At 22.5% G+C, this 20,887-nt stretch overlaps 2 protein-coding genes across 7 annotated transcripts; both read left to right on the top strand.

Moving 5' to 3' along the window:
* The first annotated feature begins 1,417 nt into the window (after nucleotides 1–1,417).
* LOC100576781 (15-hydroxyprostaglandin dehydrogenase [NAD(+)]) lies at nucleotides 1,418–5,712 on the top strand. 6 transcript variants are annotated; one of them, XM_006560112.3, is made up of 9 exons: nucleotides 1,418–1,460; nucleotides 2,155–2,259; nucleotides 2,600–2,714; nucleotides 3,211–3,337; nucleotides 3,799–3,893; nucleotides 4,107–4,283; nucleotides 4,365–4,510; nucleotides 4,950–5,112; nucleotides 5,448–5,707. In XM_006560112.3, exons 3-9 carry the CDS (start codon nucleotides 2,631–2,633, stop codon nucleotides 5,571–5,573), a joined length of 918 nt encoding a protein of 305 aa, XP_006560175.1. In that variant the 5' UTR covers nucleotides 1,418–1,460; nucleotides 2,155–2,259; nucleotides 2,600–2,630; the 3' UTR covers nucleotides 5,574–5,707. The 6 variants fall into 6 exon arrangements, with proteins under 6 accessions (XP_006560175.1, XP_016769890.1, XP_026299215.1 ...); XM_026443431.1 differs by lacking the exon at nucleotides 1,418–1,460 and adding an exon at nucleotides 1,535–2,045 and having other exon boundaries at nucleotides 2,158–2,259; nucleotides 2,600–2,727; nucleotides 5,448–5,709; XM_016914399.2 differs by lacking the exon at nucleotides 1,418–1,460 and adding an exon at nucleotides 1,538–2,045 and having other exon boundaries at nucleotides 2,158–2,259; nucleotides 5,448–5,705.
* Nucleotides 5,713–7,946: 2,234 nt separating this feature from the next.
* Nucleotides 7,947–20,181, top strand: LOC724838. Its single transcript, XM_026443365.1, has 18 exons — nucleotides 7,947–8,151; nucleotides 8,426–8,552; nucleotides 9,857–9,963; nucleotides 10,353–10,526; nucleotides 10,929–11,086; nucleotides 11,386–11,509; nucleotides 14,068–14,169; nucleotides 14,271–14,397; nucleotides 14,829–14,935; nucleotides 15,172–15,345; nucleotides 16,018–16,166; nucleotides 16,559–16,691; nucleotides 18,008–18,106; nucleotides 18,297–18,420; nucleotides 18,880–18,986; nucleotides 19,147–19,320; nucleotides 19,590–19,717; nucleotides 19,957–20,181. The coding sequence occupies exons 1-18, from the start codon at nucleotides 8,059–8,061 to the stop codon at nucleotides 20,129–20,131; spliced, it is 2,382 nt and encodes a 793-aa protein (XP_026299150.1). The 5' UTR covers nucleotides 7,947–8,058; the 3' UTR covers nucleotides 20,132–20,181.
* The last annotated feature ends 706 nt before the right edge of the window (nucleotides 20,182–20,887 follow it).

Here is a 20,887-nt window from a genome sequence, read left to right as displayed (position 1 = left end):
AAAGATTTACCTCGATTTAGACTGTCCAATTCGCAATATGGATGCAAGCAATCATACATTTGGATATATATACATATATATTTAGTAACGAATATTGATTAGATATCAATTTCAAAATTAAATCTCTAAACACTTTTGTAAATTTTCTACGCTCTTTTTTAACTATAATACGATCAATGCGTAAGATATTTGGAAAACGACATTCAGTCCGTTAAATAAATATCTTAATTGTTCCGAAAATATATCAAAAGAGAAAAAAAAACTGGAAAAAAATGAATTCCATCCATGAGATAAAAAGTTTTCTACATATTTACAGAAACAAATCGATAATCATAAGTGGACAAGTATTTACTCGAGAACGAATTGATCCAATTCATTATGACTTCGTTCATCGTTTGATGTATGCAAATGAAACATCCATGAACAATCAAAATATAAATGCGCAAATTGTTTCGTGATCGTAAAGATATTGAAAAAAGTAGAACATTCTTTCAAATCGAATATACAACGAAGAAGAAAGGAAATCAAAAGAATTGTCCAAATTGAAGATCGAAACAATTTGTTCACACGGTCACAAGTAATAATCGTAATTTTTATACGAACTTTTAAACTTGAGAACGACCAATGGGAGAAAAATGAAACAAACATAGATTTAGATATGCGAAATCGAGGCCTAAAACTCTTCGATGCACGAGTTATAATTATTATTACATTTTAATCGTCCAGTCTTCGATCGAACGTTCTTTAATCTCTCTGTTTCTTTTTGGAGCAGAAATTACGAATTATAGAAATTATGAATCATATATATTGATATAATATATTTATATGTAAATTAATATTTATTACAATTAAAATAATATGATGAAAATCATACATCATCATAAACTTGGTATTGATACCTTTTAATAAAACTATAATTATAGATTCATAGAATTAACAAACTAGTCAAAATGGCGAATTTCGTATTTTTAAATGAATATTATTAGTCTTTGTTTAAATAAAAATATAATTAAATAAGTATATTTATCCATTTTCATCATATTACATCATATTAATTTCGATGTTTTGCAATATGAAATAGATACAAATAAAAGGTTTCTAGTTTTAATGTAAATTAAGTATAATAGTTGATAGATTTTCTTAAAAGATTATAATCGTTCCTTGAACAATGTTACGATCTAAACAGAGAGGATTTAAAGAACTTCCGAATCGAAGAACAACCGCACATTCGAATATAACATTGCGTAATCTTAATCGACAGCACGGTCGATAGCTAGTGGAAATTGTTGGTTTTGTTATGATTTGCTCGGAATGTATGTTGCAAGCCTAGCCAATAAAATGCATAGCTTTTTTTACAAAAAAATTGAGAAGAAAAAAGTGAAGAAAAGTGTATTACCTTAATTAACATTATTCTTTGACATTTTCATTCATTTCGTGTGGAAGATCTTTTTCTAATTAAGGTATTGAATTATTTATTGAAACATCTTGCTAAATATTTAATGTTTTTTTATTTTTATTATCGTTATTAATATAAAAAATGATCTTGAAATTAAAATAAATTTGATCTCTGGTTTTTAATTTTAATGTTAATATATATTTTTTTTTAAATAAATGCGATTTGAATCTATAATCACAAAAGAGGGATTAATGTTGCTTATTGCTTATTCATTTACATGTTTTATTAATATTAGCATATTATTATTGAAAATCAACCAATTCGCATGTAATGTTGATATGAACAAGCGAATATATTCTTTATGAATTGAGAGAAAAACGAATGTCAACATGTGACATTGACAAATGCAAAATGTAACTATCCAACTTTCGGTCAAAATTATTTCTAAATTACCTGTTTATTCATTTAATGTTGCATTTGCCGTTCATCTTCGTTTACTATTACTTTTTTTCTTTCTTGTGTACATACTTTATTACTTTATATTCAAAAATTCATAGTATTAATCATAAGGAAACATTATATTTTCAAACAACATGCTATCACGATACTTAACCTCACTTTCCTTCAAACTCCTCAATAAGAATCCAAGGTAATATGATACATTCGTTGCGTCCATTTTTATTTTCCCAAGAACGTATTTAATTCTATGTTAGTTTTCCATTTGATCATAAAGGTTTTGTTCTGTTCTGTCATTTCAGTAGCCTGTGGAAATGCAAACGGTGTCAATTTCATGTTAGTGTGGCGCGTCAGAAAAAGAAAAAAAGCAAAGGTGATGGTCCGAAGATAATAATACCTGGCAACTGGTGAATCTATATTTTCTATATTAAAAAGATAAATTATTTTCTTGGTAAAATATATTATTAATGTTAAATAGTTAATATTAATTTTTCTTCAATTAATTAAATTAAAGAAAAAATAATATTTTTTTTATAAAAACATCATTTTCAAATTATCTTTAAAAATATAATGATATACTTTTTGAAATACTTTCAGAAATTTATTCTGATCTATTATTTATTGAGAATAAAATATTTTTTATCTAAAATTATAATGTCTTAAAACTATGATTAAACAATAAAAGAAACTTGTATCACTTACTTTCGTATAATTCTTTTTTAAATTTCATTTAAATTTCAATTCTAGTGCTGAATCGTCTAAACCAATTCTGGAGCCTATGTGTAAAAATGCTATAGTGCTTGGAGGATCTGATGGCTTTGGTTTTGCAGCGGCTGATCATCTCTTGCTCAAAGGAGCACGTGTTGGTGTTTTCTGTAATATAAATTATCTTATTTTAGAATGATTTAATTATAATTATTTATATAAAAAAAATTATATGGTAAAATTATGAATGAATTTAAATTACGTTGAATTAATTTAATAAATGAGGAAGAAATATCATGATTATATATAATATTCACACTTTTAAAAAAACCAACTCTAGAGTGCCAAACAAAACATAAAAGTTGATATATAAAAATTTTGACTTATTTATTAAGTTATAAGTAATTTAAATTTGCATTACACGAAGTAAGATGAGGATAGAGCAATCAATCAACAATGTGACAAAGATAGAACTATCTTTTCATTCAATGCAAATTGCTTACAATTCAATAAATAATAAATAAGATTTTTATGTATCAATTTTTGTTTTTTATTTTGATATATAAAATTCTGCAAAGATATCTCACGAATATATTATTGACAGCCTATTAATAATACAAAATAAGAAATTGATATAATCCTTCGATTGATAGACTGTCGTAATAGCTGATCATGATCCTGAAGAAGGGAGAATAGCAGTCGAAAGACTGTGCAGTTTTCATGGAAAAAATCGCTCATACTACGCTCATTATAATATAATGAGTGATTGTCATAGTCACAGTGAGTTAATTAAACGATAGAGTAATAGAATTTGATTTTATACGAACAAGTTAATGATCGCATTCAAATTTCGAGATGAAATCTTTTAGATTTTAAAAGAAAAAGGAATAATAAAATTTGATTTTCGAAATTCGAATACACTTCCATCTCCATTATTTTATTATCTCGAAAAAAGAAAAGATTAAATTTAAATTTAATAAATCTATTGAAATTATGAATTCTTTAAAAAGTATTTTTTAAAAAAAGGATAATAAAGAATGTACATATACTATTATCCTAATAGTATTATCGATATCAATAGAGAAAATGTTATAAAATTATCTTATAACATTAACATGTTCGAATAAATAGAGATGTACTATTAATGAAAAAAAAAAATTCTTTTTCTATTGATTTTTCATTTCATATATTTAAAATTGCATAATAAAATTCTTTTTCTATTTGATGTATTCAATTTTTAGGTAGTTTACACGATGCTCTTTGCAAACTCAAAGTGATTCATATTATTTTTAACAATGTTGATAAAGAAAAGACATCGAATCCGAAGATCGAAGAAGTAATAAATGAGATAATTAATCACAGATTATATATAAATATATATTATATATTTAAATTTTTTATAATATAATATAAGTCGTTATTTATAAAAGAAATTATATGATATATTATTATTAAATCATAATGTTAATAATAATTTTTTTTTTGGATAATTAATTGCTTGTCATCAAACTTCGTAAAGATAATATAATTTAATTATAAAAATTTACAGAACACTATACACAAAACGATTCGAATAGGCTTGGAACTTTTAGGGAAGAATAATGGTGGTTCTGGCGGAATAATAATAAACTGTGCGAGTATTTTCGGGTTCTTGGGATGGCCTCAAGATCCATTCCCAATTTATTGCAACAAAGAACCTGCTATAGAAGTCACCCGACATTTCGCGGTATATTGTTTAAATCAATCGTATAAATCAAATTATTTTAACGTTAAATATTAAATAATAAATATTTATTCGTTGACAAAGAAAAAGTATAATGTGGAAACAACTGGAGTTCGTTTAGTGGCACTTTGTCCAACGAATAAACACCTTCGCGACATAGGATTGCCAATTTTTCCAGACCCTCTTCCAAATAAAACTATGTGTGAATTGCCAACTTGTATTCCGCATTCGTAAGTCATTAATTTAATTTATAAGTTCAATTTATAAGTTATGCACATGATAAATTTAAGAAAAAGTAAGTGGCATTAATAATATAGTTGTCATAAAATTATACAAACACCCAGCTTTTGTATAATACATCCAATTCAATTTAATTGTTAAACTCTTAACATTTTTAATAAATATGTATCATTACACTTTACAAAAAAACTGTAAAATGTAATGAAAAATATAAGAGTAATTTACATATTATTGATGATTGTTCAAACAGTGAAAGAAAAATAAAAGAAAGAATGATTGATCTTATATATAAATTGATAAATTCATTAATTAAATAATCAAATAAAAAAGTCTGCCAATTTAAATAAATTTAACTTATTCTATGATTCTTAACGTTTAAAATAAAATAAAAAAAAGAAAATTAAATTTACTTAACTTGTATCTGTGTAGGAAGTATCACATAGGAACAGCTGTAAGTCATATATTAGCGTGGGCAAAAAACGGAAGTGCGTGGTTGGTCGAACCTGCAATCAGCGTCAATCAAATTCCTCAATTACTTCATTTTCCGGAGAAGGAAGGCGAACAAGTTGACCCCAAAGTCTATGAAACACAAGTAAAATTAATAGATTAGAAAAATAATAGATCTAGATCCTATAAAAAGTTTTTTTAAAATAATTTTATCAAACATTATACATATATTGCCATATATGTATATATTGCCATATATGTATATATATATATACATATATTGCCAAAATATTTGTTTTAAATATAATATTATTCATATAATATTATGATTTTAATCAACAAAAAAAAATTTTTAATCAAATTTAATTTAACATTGACTGCAATTCTTTTTATTTAATAATTTATTTAATAATTTATTTAATAATAACGAAATATGAAAAATTATAAAAATAATATAAAAGAATTTTATAACAATTTTAGTATTGTACCGTGAATATTGACCCACCCTGTGCCAAAGCTAAAGTATGTACACCCACGAAAGAAGAAATGTGCATAAAGAAAGAAAAAAAAGATAAAAAAAAAAAGAAAAAGAAAGAAAAGAAATGAATCATTCCTTTTTTTACAACGTAGAATTATTATGTAATTGTTAATTCATCAAATCAACTGCAGAAATCAAACATGTCCTGTTAATTATAATGATATATTATAACGATGTATAAAAATATTTTTTGTCAATCATACATGTATATGTTTATAATTGTAAATACTTCAATGGAAATAAAAAGGAAATAATGCTTAATATATTTCAATTATTTAAAAATCTAATGAAATATTAATTTTTTAACGTAAAAAGGAATATATTATATAATTTAAATGCGTTAAATGTTAAATATTATATTATTCAATTGATATTATTATATTATTGTATATGCGTATCAAAAATAAAGAAAGACAAGGAGAGCAAATAGAGAGTAAAGGACAGAAATTCGACAAAAATTGAACAACTAGCGCCATCTCTGAACTACTTAAAGAAATAAAAATAAAAAAAATTTGAGATAAAAATTGAACAACTAGCGCCATCTCTGGAGCGCCAAAAGAAATAAACATAAGGAAAATAAGTAAAAATTGAACAACTAGCGCCATCTCTGGAGCATCAAAAGAAATAAACATAAGGAAAATAAGTAAAAATTGAACAACTAGCGCCATCTCTGGAGCGCCTAAAGAAATAAACATAAGGAAAATAAGTAAAAATTGAACAACTAGCGCCATCTCTGGAGCGCCTAAAGAAATAAACATAAGGAAAATAAATAAAAATTGAACAACTAGCGCCATCTCTGGAGCGCCTAAAGAAATAAACATAAGGAAAATAAATAAAAATTGAACAACTAGCGCCATCTCTGGAATATCTACGGAAACAAATATAAGGAAAGCAAATAATTAGAAAAGGATAAAAGAAAGAATAAATAATCATTTCTAATGCCAAATATGTTTTTAAAAATACATAAGAGATGGCGCTAACAGTCAGTTCGTATTCTTCTTTTACTATTTGTCTCATTTAAGGCATTTTAGAGATGGCGCTAGTTTTTCACTCTTAATCACAGATTAAATATAAAAATAAATCAATTATTTTTTGAACTTTCGAATTTGAATCAAATTTGATTGATCATATCTATTTAAAAATTTCACATTGATAACTTTTACATAAATCACATAAAATTTCTTGATATGATAAAAATGATTGTTTTCAATATAGTGAAATAATTTCAAGTAATATTTTTTTTTTATTTTTAAATATTTTATCATTTCTTATTTCTATTCCATTTCAAATTTATTTCTAATCTTCCAGATAAAAGATTAGTTTTTTGTAATTTCCATATATTATACATTTCATAATTAAATTTTTATAAATAAAAAAACAAATAATCAATATAAGTACGTATAATCAATATATATGTATATTAAGATATCAATTATCGTAAAAATAGTAATAAACAAAATCATTAAATAGATATGAAATAGTAAATATGAAAATTAAATTCTTAAATCTAATAATTGTAATAAAATACGTGACTTATTAGATATTTATGTTATAAATAATAATATTAATAATAAGATTTCATAAACATTTTGTAACTAAAATTTTAAATGATATTTTACATTTTTTTTTTTTTAATTTTTGCAATCTGTATAAATTGTATAGATATACATGTTCAAATACGAACATTCTTATATAATTTTAGATTGATACTAACGAAAAAAAAAAAATGTAATAATCAATTTTTTACTTATTATTCATTAATTATGCATTATATCTTCAAAATAAAAAAATTTCCATAAAGGAAATCAAATCCATAAATAATCCGTAAATTTCCATTTGTATTTGAAATAATATTTCTAATTAATTTCTATTCGAATATTATTCAATATCTCTTCCATGATATTACTCACTTAAAAATCAACTTTATTTATATAAATTATTAATCCATATAAAATACCCCCCTATTTTAAAAATGTTCATCTAAATCGTAAAAAAAAACGAAAATACGACAAGTATGTTATTTCGAGTATTCACGATACGAAAAATTATATTTCTAATAAATATAAAACCGACACAACTAAAACGCGTTAATTAAATCAACGATCAACCCGTTTCCTTCGCGATTCCATTCCTCTCACCTCCATCCACCTCCGTTCTTCCATCTTTGTTCCAATCATACAAAATTACTGTCTGTCGCCACGTGGACAGCAGAGATCTAAAACGTTGCACGGTAACTCAATAAATCCGTATAAACATTAATACCGTGCCACCTCGCGCCCAACTTTCCATCGATCGGCGTAAATTCGATCCTGTTTACGGCGGTCACGTTATCCCATCGGATTATCCGCGGGAGACATTCAATCTCGTACGATTGATTCCCGATTTCTCGTGTTTCACCTTCGCCTCCGTGTCGCCGTGGAGGTCCTCGGTCGTGGGATATATTCGCGAGGCGAGGCTTCGCGCGTGCACGCCACGAAAACCACCGTTCTTATCCAGCTGGAAGAAATAAAAACAGGGCCGGCCGCCATCCATTTTCTTTTTCTGCGATCGATCATGAGCATCGAGGGTAAGATCGCGATCGTAACCGGTGGTGCGAACGGAATTGGCTTCTGCACCGCTCGTAAGCTACTTCGAAATGGGGCGAAGGTACAACAGATTTGGAATATTAATTTGCTTGAATTTTGAATTTTCAATTATGCTGGATTCGTATATATTCTAACATTACGAATTTTCGAATATGATGAGAAGTTCTTTGTAATGAGAAAAAAATATTCATTTTATATTCATCTCAAAGTTGGATGAAATATAAATATTTGTGACAGAAAAATATTGTATAGTTGAATAGATATTTTTCTTGTATGTATCCTTTTATCCTCATCTAATTATTGTCTCTATCTTCAGTTTCATTTATGTGATTTAGGCTGTGGCTCTGTTGGATTTAAGCGATTCTGGTGGTGAGAGCGCAGCTGCAGATTTGAACAACGAGTTTGGAAAGGATAGAGCTATTTTTATTGCCTGTGATGTATCAAAGAACGAGCAATTTCAAGGTAATTGAAGATAATTAAATAAATAAAAGAAAATATGCAAAGATCGCGTTTATGTTTCCTTGATCTTTGATCTTTTTCTATCAGTTAAAAAGAGATCAGAAGGAAAGAAGATTTATTTATTTAAGATAGATATAAATAGATGATATTGGCTGAAAGTTTTAACTTAGATTATTGTAAATTTTTATTTTTCTATTGTTTTAATATTCTGTATAATACTAGATTTTTTTTGGCGAATATTTTAATTTCTATTAATATAAGCTAAATTAAAATAATTAAATTATAATTAAAATAGTAATTTTTTTATAAAAATTAAGTTTTGATATCTTCTTGGATCTATAACATGATGCTTTAAACAGTTTAAGCCATTAAAAATTATTTTTTATTAATAATATTCTATTTCATTCCTATTTTGAACTAATTTTTTTTTTCTATTTTTCTTTTAGTATGTATTATTTTTTACTTATACAAATGTCTATTTGTTTGCATCATTTTATCATGCAAACATTTATCATTTACAACAATATAAAATAATTTAATTTGATTAGATAAATCATTTATAAATTAATAAGAAATTTAAAGTACTTTTAATTTATTTTTCTTGTACAACTTATTCTTTCAAGTATTCAAATAATCCCATTATCTTATTTATCATATTATCTCATATTATTATTATCTCATGTTCATGCATTATAAATATCATACTTGTTTAATTTTTATATTTTATATATTATTATTTTATAATTCATATTATATTCATATTAAATTGATCAACAAATTTTCTTATCTTTTTTGTTTAATATAAGATAAAATTAATTATGTTAAAATACATATATATATGTATAAAATACATATATATAAATATATATATTTATCATTAAAGAAAATGTCTCATAAAAAGTTTGTATACATATATAATGAAATATGAATTTTTAAAAACATGAAATAAAATTTGAATATCAAAACTTGCCTATACTACTAGGTATTATAAATATTTAAAGTAATTACAATATTTTATTGTATATTATGTATTATATAAGGAGCATTTGTTTGTTATATAACAAATATTTAAAAATATTTATTTATGTTATATCTTCTCAAAACATGATAATAATATTACATAATTAATTTTTTTTTTTAAGTACTATATCTAATATTTGAAAATTTTACTAATCAAACATCAATTTATATTTATCTCTTAAACGCTTTACGCTAAACAACTATCTTTATTTTATTATTTCAAATAATTTAATATTATTTGATTAAATGTTAACTATAATAAGATACAATGAAAACATTGTGTACAGAATCGTTCAAGAAGGTTATTGATACGTATGAAACTTTAAACATTCTTGTAAATATCGCGGGTATTATGGATGATGCTGATTGGGAAATTATGGTCGATATTAACTACGTAAGTAATCCGATATTTCTTTATCATATTATTATAATATTATAATAATATTATAATAAAATATAAATATAAGAGACTTGTCGAAATAGTTAAAACAAAAATGAAAATAAATAATATTAAAGAATTATGTGTTTTTATAAATCATCATAAATTTTTATATATTAATCAAAAATTGTAAATTTAAAAAACAATTTTAAAAAAAATACGAATTCTTTATTTTTTCCAAGAAAAATAAAAAAACTGTCACTTTATGAATTTGTAATAATATGACTCAACGTCAATATTTTAGAATAGTAAACTTATCATTATTGTATTTTATATTATTCAAAATTATTATATTATTTATTCAAGAAATGTCAAAAAATTTACCAATTGTTTTTTATTGATAGAAAGGTATCGTTTATGGAACTATCTTAGGCTTGCACACAATGGGAAAATATAAGGGTGGCAATGGTGGTATTATTGTGAACATGTCTTCTGTAGCTGGTCTCGAAGGTATCCCTATAGCGCCTATTTATGGTGGAACACAGTACGCCATTGTTGGATTCACTCAATCATTGAAGGTAAAAAATGGAATGAAAATTCTATCTATTTGTATTAAAAATAAATTTTTGAAAATTCGCGTATATATGAATCTTGTATGAGAGCAATTCTTGGGGAAAAATTAGAATTTTGAGTTTTACTAAAACGATATGAAGATAAGAATTTAATATACCCAATTTATCTTAGAAATATAATTATATAAAAATTAAGAAAAAATATTTAAAAAATACAAATTATCATTTTAATCTTGAAAGAAAATAGAAAAAAAATAAACATTTTTTTCTCTGTTTTCAAGATATAAATATTTTTTAGAGAGAAAAAAATATGACATCAAATTTTAACTATCTATTTTTAAAATTATATAAATTTAAAATTTTTACCTTGAAATATTAAAATAGTTCTTTTTTAAAAAAAAACCAAAGCATTATTATGAAAAAACTGGCATCCGCATGTTGACGATATGTCCTGGATTAACAACCACAGCTATGGCTGCCAGATTCATGTCCACCAAAGAACATGCTATGGATCTTCTCGACGAAGAAACAGCGGCTATGGCGATGGTCACTATGCAAAAACAACCGTAAATAATTTTTTTCATTAGAATTAAAAGACGAAATTTAAAAAAATGTTAAATTTATGTTAATTATTAATAATAATTTCATTTAAAATATGATAATTATATATCGTAGTATTTTTAAAATAATTGAAATGTAGAAAAAAAATAAAAAATATTATAATTCAAAGATATTAATACTAAAAATTGCATATTGAATTAATATTTTCAATAAGTTTCTAATAATGTAAGTTCAAATTAATATTCATAAATGTTAATTTAAATATTATTCAATTTTATTTAAATATAATAATATTTGTTAACAGGCCAGAACACGTGGCAAGTGCCATTATCCAATTAATCGAGCAGGGGGCGAATGGCGCAATATTCGTTATCGAAAATAATCAACCTCCTTATGCAGTCGAATTTCCTAGTTATACTACTTTAAAAGTCTCTATATAAATGAAATCAGAGATAAATCTGGTTTAAAAAAAATATTAATTATCAATTTGTTATTAATTTAATTGAGAATTTATAACTTACATATTATACATTTATTAATTTATTATTTGTGAAAAATTCAAATCAATATTAAATGATTTTATCTATTATTATATATTTTTATATATTAAATCAATATTTAATGTTTATTAAAAATTCATAAAAATCAATAAACTATCCTTTCTTAATTGAAAATTATATCTGAATTGATAATTCATAATTAATGCAGAATCTTCTTAAAGAAGTATTGAGATTTTTGCGATTGAAAATATTTTATATTCAATATTTTATATTTTATATTTTATTTCTATAACATATTATTGAAAATTTATTGTATAATAAAATAAAATAAATCGAATTGCTTTATATTATTGAATTTAAAAAAAATATTTTCAGAAGAAATATTTTCAATCAAATGCTTCAAAATAACAAATTCGATTGGAAATTTCAATTAAGTTTTTAATTTATGATAAGATAATTATATTGATGATGTTGCAAGATTAATAATATAAAAATCACATAATGATATCTGAAAAATATATAAATATATAAATATATAAAATATATATAATTATATTTTGAAAATTTTTCTAATATATAAAATTAAACATATAAATATATTAATATATAATACATTATAATAATTATTAACAATAACAAGTACTAATTATATATTAAATATTAAATGTAACATTAAATATAAAAAAAAATTAAATAACAATCACTACTAAGTGGTGTATTATATTATATAATAATAATAATAAAATACAATAAATTATATTAATTATTAATTTGAAAACATTTATCAATAAAGATTAATTTATTTTTAGTGATCATATCAGAAACGTTCACATTATATGATATTATCAAATATATTTTTTAGATTTTATTTCTTTATTTGAAAAGATTTGAAAAAATAAATATTTTACTATTATTTTTATTATTTTTTATTGAATTCATTTTTGTTCTTTCTCTTAACATTTTATTATTCTGAACTTTTCTTCGTAGTTTTTTGAAATTTACTGAAATTTCTTCATCCTCGGAACATCATTGTAATTAATTGAACTAGATAAGTATAAAAAATTATATTTAAAATTATATTTAATTTATTCAATTAATTAATATATTTAATTAAAAAATATAATTTATGTAATAATAATATATAATGTAATTTATATTTAACATTAGCATATTATTATTAATATATATTTAATATTCATATTTAACAATAATTGAATCATTCTATTATATGGATATATGGAATATTCTATTATATGGAATACATAGATATGTAAAATTTTATTTAAATAAAGATAAATATAATTAGTTTCTTTGCATAAACAATGTAGTAATTTTAAAGTTAATGATATTCATTATATAACGAAAATTATAATATATATGTATAGTTATATATGACTGTAATATAATATTAAAATATAATAATATTACAGTTTTATATATATAAAATATTATAATTTTACAAAGATTATATTATAATTATTATATATAACAATATATAATCTATATTGAAAATCTATTATTCTACTAATCTCAAAAAGATTGAAATATTAATCTTTCCTCCAATCTTTCAATCCTTCATTAATTTAATATTTTTAAAAATACTAAAAGAATATTGATAATAATTCGATCGAATATATTATTAGACCCAAGCAAAATCCTCAAAAAATTATAAAATATATTTATAATCATAGTATAATCTATTAAATAAAATAAGGAAAATATAATTTATATTTAATATATAATTTGTTTATATTTAATTCATAATTAATTTTTTTTAATAATATTTAATTTATAATTAATTCATATTTGATAATATTTGGTAATTTTTTTTGTATCTAATGATTGCAAAAAAAAAAATTACAAAAGTATTAATAAATGAAATGTATTAAATAATAATTAATAATATATTTTACTGTTTATTTATTTATCAATTATTTGATACATTTGATTCTAAAAAATTACGTATATCTATAGATATATACAAGTTTTTTCCATCGCTAAAATTATTTTAAAAAAAAAATCTTATTTTGTATCACGTGTCATACGTACTCATGTACATATAGATATAAATGAGTGTCTATAAATATATATTTAATTTAATGTACGCATATAGCAACAGTTCATTTCTCAATCAGGAACGATACTGTTTACATCTCCCAATTGTTTAAAATAAATTCATAATAAACTTCATAAATTTTAAATTCAAACTTGGTGAGTGGATGAAATAATTTTTTTTTTTGAATTTTGAATCATTATTTTTTTTTTTTCTAATTCAATTATTGAAATGTTAATTTCTAAAGATTTTGATTCGATTTTATACGATCGTTTAATAACACACAATAATAATAATAATTTTAATAGAAGAAAAAATATTTAAAAATGTGATTAACGAAATTTGATTAATGAATTTTGATTAGTGAATATTAAAAATTAAAATTTATTCAGATATAAAATTTTACTATACGAACAAAAATTTTTTTTTATAGATCATGACAGACAATATCAAGAACAAAACAGCTTTGATCACCGGTGGAACGGTTGGACTTGGTTTAATCTATGCTAAAAGATTGTTAGAAAATGGAGCAAAGGTTAATTATTTTTAAAAAAATTATATCAGAAAATATAGTGTTCACAAATAAATTATGTTTCACTAAATATTAAATGTTAAAATTATTGATGTAATTTTTAGTGCGTTGCTCTTCTCGATTTGAGCTCTTCTCCTGGTCAACAAACGGTAAATAATTTGGAAAAAGAATTTGGAAAGGGCAAGGCGATATTCTATGCTTGTGATGTGAGCAACATTAATGAATTCGAAGGTATTTTGTGTTTTAATTAATTTTAATTTCATAAAATATATTATTTATATGTTTTTTTCTTTTTTCAAAAAAGAAATTATACTATTTATATATAATATTTATATATTTACGTAAATTTTTCATTTTTTCAATAAATAAATAAAAAAATTAATATGTAAAAGTGTGCATTAAAGTTTATTTTATTATCGAATTATAAACGACTTAATTTTGCATTGAAAATAAAGTAAAATAAAGTGAGATTCATTTAATAGAAAAAGATAATGTATAAAATAATTATACAGTATTATGATTCTAAAGTATTAATATATTCAACTGATGTTTTATATTCTTAAAAATTCTTAATATAAATGAAAGTAATGATTAGAAATGATCATCGATGAAAAAATATATTTTATTGAATATTTAATTCATTAAAAATTATATTTTTGTAGCGGTGTTTAAAAAAGTTGTGAACGATTTGAATGGCTTAGATATTGTCATTAACAATGCTGGTATATACAACGACAAAAAATGGGAGCAAACTATGTGTATAAATGTCGTAAGTAAAATATCTATATTTTTCGGAAAGAAACAAAGATTCAAAAAACATTATTTTAATTTCTTTTATAAATTTTCACGTAATACAAAAGTTTGATTTAAATATACATATTTACTCTTTAAAAGAAACGAGCCTAATTGATCTATCATTTTTATAGATTTGATGAATATCAATATAATCTCCTAACGAAATTATTTCCTGATTATTTCATAATTTTTTTTTTTTTTTAATTTTAGGGTGGCGTAATCCAAGGATCATTGCTCGCTTTTGATCATATGAGCAAACTCAAAGGTGGTAAAGGTGGTACTATAGTAAATATTGCATCGATCGTGGCTCTAGATATCATATACAGTAATCCTGTTTACTGTGCTAGCAAACACTTTGTATTGGCATTCAGTCGTTCTTTGGCGGTAGATATATTTAAATTATCTTAATTATTTTAGAAACATTAAATATTTTAGAACATTAATAATCGAAAGATAAGATGGAAAATTTTTAATTTAATTTTTTAATGGACTAATTACAATTTGTCAATTACAAATAATATAATTAAATGAAATATCTAGATAGATAGATAGATAATAGATAGGTATATATCTGCTTATGAAAACATTCAATTTTCTAATATTTGTTTAACTAATTGTCTAACCAACTAACTTGAAATTTTTTTCTTTAATTGATTAACATCTATGATCTAAATTTTATTAATTAGATATTATAATATTTAATATTTTATAAATATTTTGATTGAATATCTCGATTTTCCAATTTTGCAAGGATTTTCGAAGAGAAATATTAAATTAACTATCTATTTTTACTATACTTATATATTTTTATTTTTTAAATGTAGAGATTATAATAAGAAAAGAAAAGAACTCAATTAATCTAATGTAATGATGCAAAATTAAAAACAATAAATATAATCATTAGGTTATCATAAAAATTATATTGATAATCGAATTCAAATATTCCAAAAGTTAATTATATGATAAAATTTTTCTCAAAGATATAAGAAATCAAAGAATATTTACTTTAATTTAACGTTCTCCTATTAATTCACACATTTATTCCAATCATTTCAGAGATACTACAATAATACTGGAATTCGCATTCTCATAATGTGCCCTGGTGTTACAACTACGAGTTTACTTGAGAATCCTCTTTCTAAATCTTTTGATTTTGTCACGCAAAATGATTTTTATAATTGTTTAGGAAAAGACATCCCGCAAACGTAAGTGAAATTTTAAATATTACATAAACAATTTGAAAGTTTTTGTACAAAAAAAAAAAGAACTATTATTAGTATTTTACTTATAATAATATACTTCTTCCAACAATACTTATTCAATTATTTATTATATTTTTTCCTGAGAATTTTTTTTTTTAAATAATTTATATTGAGAGAATCAAATAGGCTTTAAAAGATACTCGATTTATTATTGAAAATTTTCTTATAGATTCAAATAAAAAATTTTGAAAAAAAAAAATATAAGATATGATAAGATAAAATGTGATACAATGATAAAAATATCATATAAACGAAAATAAATATTGATTGATAAAACTATTTAATATGAATAATATTATCAATATTTTTTATATTCATTATATGTTATTTTTTAGGCCAGAACATGTTGGAAATGCCATGGTAAAACTTATCGAGAAAGGCAAAAATGAAGCTGTATGGGTTTGTAAAGAAGGTAAACAACCTTATGCTGTTGAATTCCCTCCATTGAAAAAAATAGAGCTTCAATTATAAAGGTCTCCTTATAAAATCATAGTTATAGTAAAAGAAAAATTATTTTATGTACAATAAAAAATGTTAGAAATATAATTATTAATTGTTAATCATTTTGTATTATTGTTTTTTATTAAAATAAATTTTGTTATTAACTGTCTCTATATCCAAAAAAAAAACAAAATAACATTTTATATATATTTTTTCTTCTATAATAAAATCATTGAAATACGTATCCCGAGATTGATTATTCAAAAAATTTTGTAAGTTGATTATGCGATTATTAATATTTATGATAACGATGTAATAAAAAAATAATAAAAAATTCTTTTCGATGTTAACATATAATCTAATTTAATATCGAAAAAATAAAAAGACTTATTTAATGTCCAAGATCCAAAAATTTTGTTCCAAGACATCAATCCTATTATATTTTCATTAAATCTTTTATTTATACAAAACTCTCGTCAAAATTACTCGATAATTTTTAATTCTTCAACGCACATTCAATTATATTTTATGTATAATCGAACTTGAAGATATAAAACAAGAATAATTTAAAATAAATATTAAATTTTAACTTATATAAAATTATAAAAACTTAACATGTTAACATAACAAAAAGGCTTTAATATTAAATATTAAACTAATATGAAGCGAAAATGAGAGAAATGATTATCAAATTATAATTATACAATAATTTATCTAAAACGAAAAAAGGACAGAAAAACTAATCAACGCAACACTAATTCAATAATTTTTTAGCCAATAACAGATCAAAATAGCATGTGCTGTAATGAAAATTTGCACAGATAATGGAAAATATTTTCGCTAATCATTATGACGCAAAATAGGTCGAAGATCATGACATGAAAGCAGCAAGTTTCTTTCTTATCATCTTTGATAGAAACCTTCCAATAATGTATCGCGACGTAAAATTCTGACAGTTTCGCTCTTTGACTCTCATTTCTCTTTAACAATAATAATTTTATCCTTCCATAATTTTAATTTCTATCTTTGTAAATGAATCAAAATAGTAAAAATTATACGAAATTGTTCCATGAAAGTTCCAAATTTAACATATCAGATATTAAATCGATCAATTGGAAAAATAAAATATATTTTTAGGTAAAATAATAAAAAAGTTATTTATATTATTTAAAGTGTATAATTAATAAAATATAAGATTGTATCTTTTAAAAAAAGAGAAAGTGTCATCGAAGTGTACAACAAATAGAAAAAGTGTATACAAAAATTAAACGTATCGAAAGATTTTTTATGTTTATTTATTATTAAGATTTCTACTTTTTTTAGGAAGAAAAAGGTAATATAAAAAAAAAATGCAGATCAAAGATAAAAGAGTTATCATAACAGGAGTGGCAAGTGGGTTAGGTTTGACTATTAGCAGAGAATTGCTGAGAAATGGAGCATCTGTAAGTAATTGATAAAATAAACGAGAAAATATATTTTTAAATTCATAGATTAATTTGCATAAAATAGTACATCTAGAATTTAGAATAAAATGTTTCATACGAGGATGTAAAATATATAAATAAAAAATGTTTATGAAACATTTAAATAATTTAATACAGGAATATGCTAATCTATGAAAAATGATTTTAGATAATAGCGATGATAGATGCCGAAGAATCAGGCAAGGAAACAGTGGATATATTAAATAAGGAATTTGGACGCAACCGTACTATATTCTACCATTGTAACATTGCAAACAATTCTGAATTCGATGGTATATTTTATAAAATATAATTTTATAAATCTAAAATTAGATAAATTAAAAAACTCAAGACCTACCACGATAAGAAATAAAAACTATAGATAAATATCTATCCAAAGAACAATAAAAATAAGAATTGTAGAAACAATAAAATTTATAGGTATAATATTAATAAAAAAATTCCATATCAAAATTTAATATTGATGTCACTTATTTTTAAAATTAATATCTTAATCAAAGGACATCATTTATAAATTTAACAATAATCCAATCCAAGAATTTTTATAATCTATATTTAAAAACTATTTTTATTAAAATAAAGTATTACAAAATTTAACTGCAAAGTTAATATTTTATATTTTAATAAGTAAATATATGTTTATTATACAATAGTGATCTATTTTTGTAATAATGTAATATTATATATAAATATATATATATTTGAAATATTAATTTTTTTTTTATTAATAGATACGTTTAAAAAAGCTGTGAAGGCACTTGGTGGATTAGAAATTCTAGTAAATAATGCTGATGTAACGAACGAAACTGATTTCATGAAAACTATTGACGTAAATGTGGTAAGCAAAAATATTATTTTTTGATTACAACATTTTTTGCGATGCAATCCAAAATGTTATATCAAAAAGATTAAATAAAGCACATATTCATTTTTTTAAGATATGATATGTAAAAATATCTTTATGATCGCAATTCATTAATTGAGAACATTTTGTTTAGACTTCAGTGATACGTGCAACGCTTCTAGGAATCCAACAAATGCAAAAGGATCTTGGAGGCAAAGGAGGTGCTATAGTAAACATATCATCTTTGGCTGGTCTCTATGCTGCACCTCAACTACCAGTATACTCAGCCACGAAACATGCTGTGGTTAGCTTCAGTCGTTCTTTTGCGGTAAGTTTTTCACAGGGAAACATCATTCTCAAGTTTCTAAAATTTTATTCTCAATTTTCCAAGACTTTGAATGATATTTTACAAGCATAATTATGTATTTTCTCTCAGATGTTAAATTATTCCTGATTCAATTTTATGTCTATATCAATACTTTGCTAGTTCAGTTAATTAATAGTTATATTTATTTATTACAAAGATTTGATGCAATCAAATTATATGAAATTTTAATATTGATAATTTTAATAGTAATAATAAGTTTGATTTTGCAGCAACCATATCATTATAAAAGAACTGGAGTAAAAATATTAGTCATGTGCCCTGAACTTCCTCAAATTATTGATGTGAAAAATTTAGAGAACATCCCACATGATGATGTAATACAGAAGTATTTTAGAAGGTATTTTAATATAGAAGAATATTTAGCACATATTTTAATTAGAATATATTTTCATTTATTGATTTTCTAATTTTTAATTTCATTTTTTCATTTAAATTTTTTTATTTTTTGATATTATTCTCTCTATTTAGAATTTGTCTCTCCAAAAGTGTTTCAAAAAATGGAGAAATTTAAGAACTCTTATTTTTTTTATTAAAATATTATAATATACAATCAATTAAAATATTTTTTTATATTAGAATGCTCAGTATTGCACACGGATTAGTTTATGTGCTAAGATGCGCCCAGAATGGAAGTATTTGGATCAGTGAAAATGGGAAACCTGTGTACGAGATACAACTATTCGATAGTTTACCGCAAAAGAACGATGATTTCATATTGGATGAAAATGAATCTAAATTGCAGATAAATTAAACTTGTAAATACTTGTCGATACTTGTAAATAAAGATATATATTATGTTTTGTACATAATGTATATTATTTTCAATGTTATTTTTTTATTTATTGATAATTAAAAATTATCAAAAAATATTCCTGAGCAAACATCCATATATGAATGAAATACTATATTTCAAATAGCGAGAAATATAATGATTCTCAAATCATATATTGTAATCTTCTTTTCTATATCTTGAAATAATATGGAATAGTAATGGCTATTGCAATTCAGAATTATTATTATTTTATTGCTTGAACTACTCTATTTAATTCGTTTGTATAAGAAAATTTGATTATGTCTAAAAATATTTGATAATTAAAAAGTAAAGTTGAAAACAAAATATTTTATTTTTAATTTTTATTTTGATTTGAAAAATTATTCTTTAATTTTTAGATATTCATAAAATATAGAAAATATATATATATACACATTTATTTATCTATTCAAATAAAAAGAGATTTGTCTTATATATTATCCTAGTAATAATGGAGGGTGAAATTTCTCATAAATTATTTGATTCTTCTATTTAATAAATTAAGAACGTATCCGGTAAACATAGATAAGAAAACATCTATCAAAGTAATTATATTGAATACAATTTTCTCTGTACGTGATTGCAAACACATTCCAAATGAATCAATATTTAAAAAAAAATTCAACAAAAAGAATATCTATCGATATTCTTCAGAATATAAGCATTTAGCAATACAATAATTACTTGTTCAAAATT

Source organism: Apis mellifera, linkage group LG10 (genome assembly GCF_003254395.2).
Source record: "Apis mellifera strain DH4 linkage group LG10, Amel_HAv3.1, whole genome shotgun sequence".
Classification (NCBI taxonomy): domain Eukaryota; kingdom Metazoa; phylum Arthropoda; class Insecta; order Hymenoptera; family Apidae; genus Apis; species Apis mellifera.
Note: the sequence above shows the minus strand (reverse complement) of the source record. Positions and strands in the feature narration are given on the sequence as shown.

Coding starts and splice junctions, on each gene's coding strand:
- LOC100576781 (XM_016914398.2), top strand. CDS start 1,990: ATGCTATCACGATACTTAACCTCACTTTCCTTCAAACTCCTCAATAAG. Junction 2,260..2,599: donor ATAATAATACCTGGCAACTG/GTGAATCTATAT, acceptor TTTCAATTCTAG/TGCTGAATCGTCTAAACCAA. Junction 3,894..4,106: donor CGAATCCGAAGATCGAAGAA/GTAATAAATGAG, acceptor AAAAATTTACAG/AACACTATACACAAAACGAT.
- LOC724838 (XM_026443365.1), top strand. CDS start 8,059: ATGAGCATCGAGGGTAAGATCGCGATCGTAACCGGTGGTGCGAACGGA. Junction 14,170..14,270: donor TGTTAGAAAATGGAGCAAAG/GTTAATTATTTT, acceptor TGTAATTTTTAG/TGCGTTGCTCTTCTCGATTT. Junction 14,398..14,828: donor CAACATTAATGAATTCGAAG/GTATTTTGTGTT, acceptor ATATTTTTGTAG/CGGTGTTTAAAAAAGTTGTG.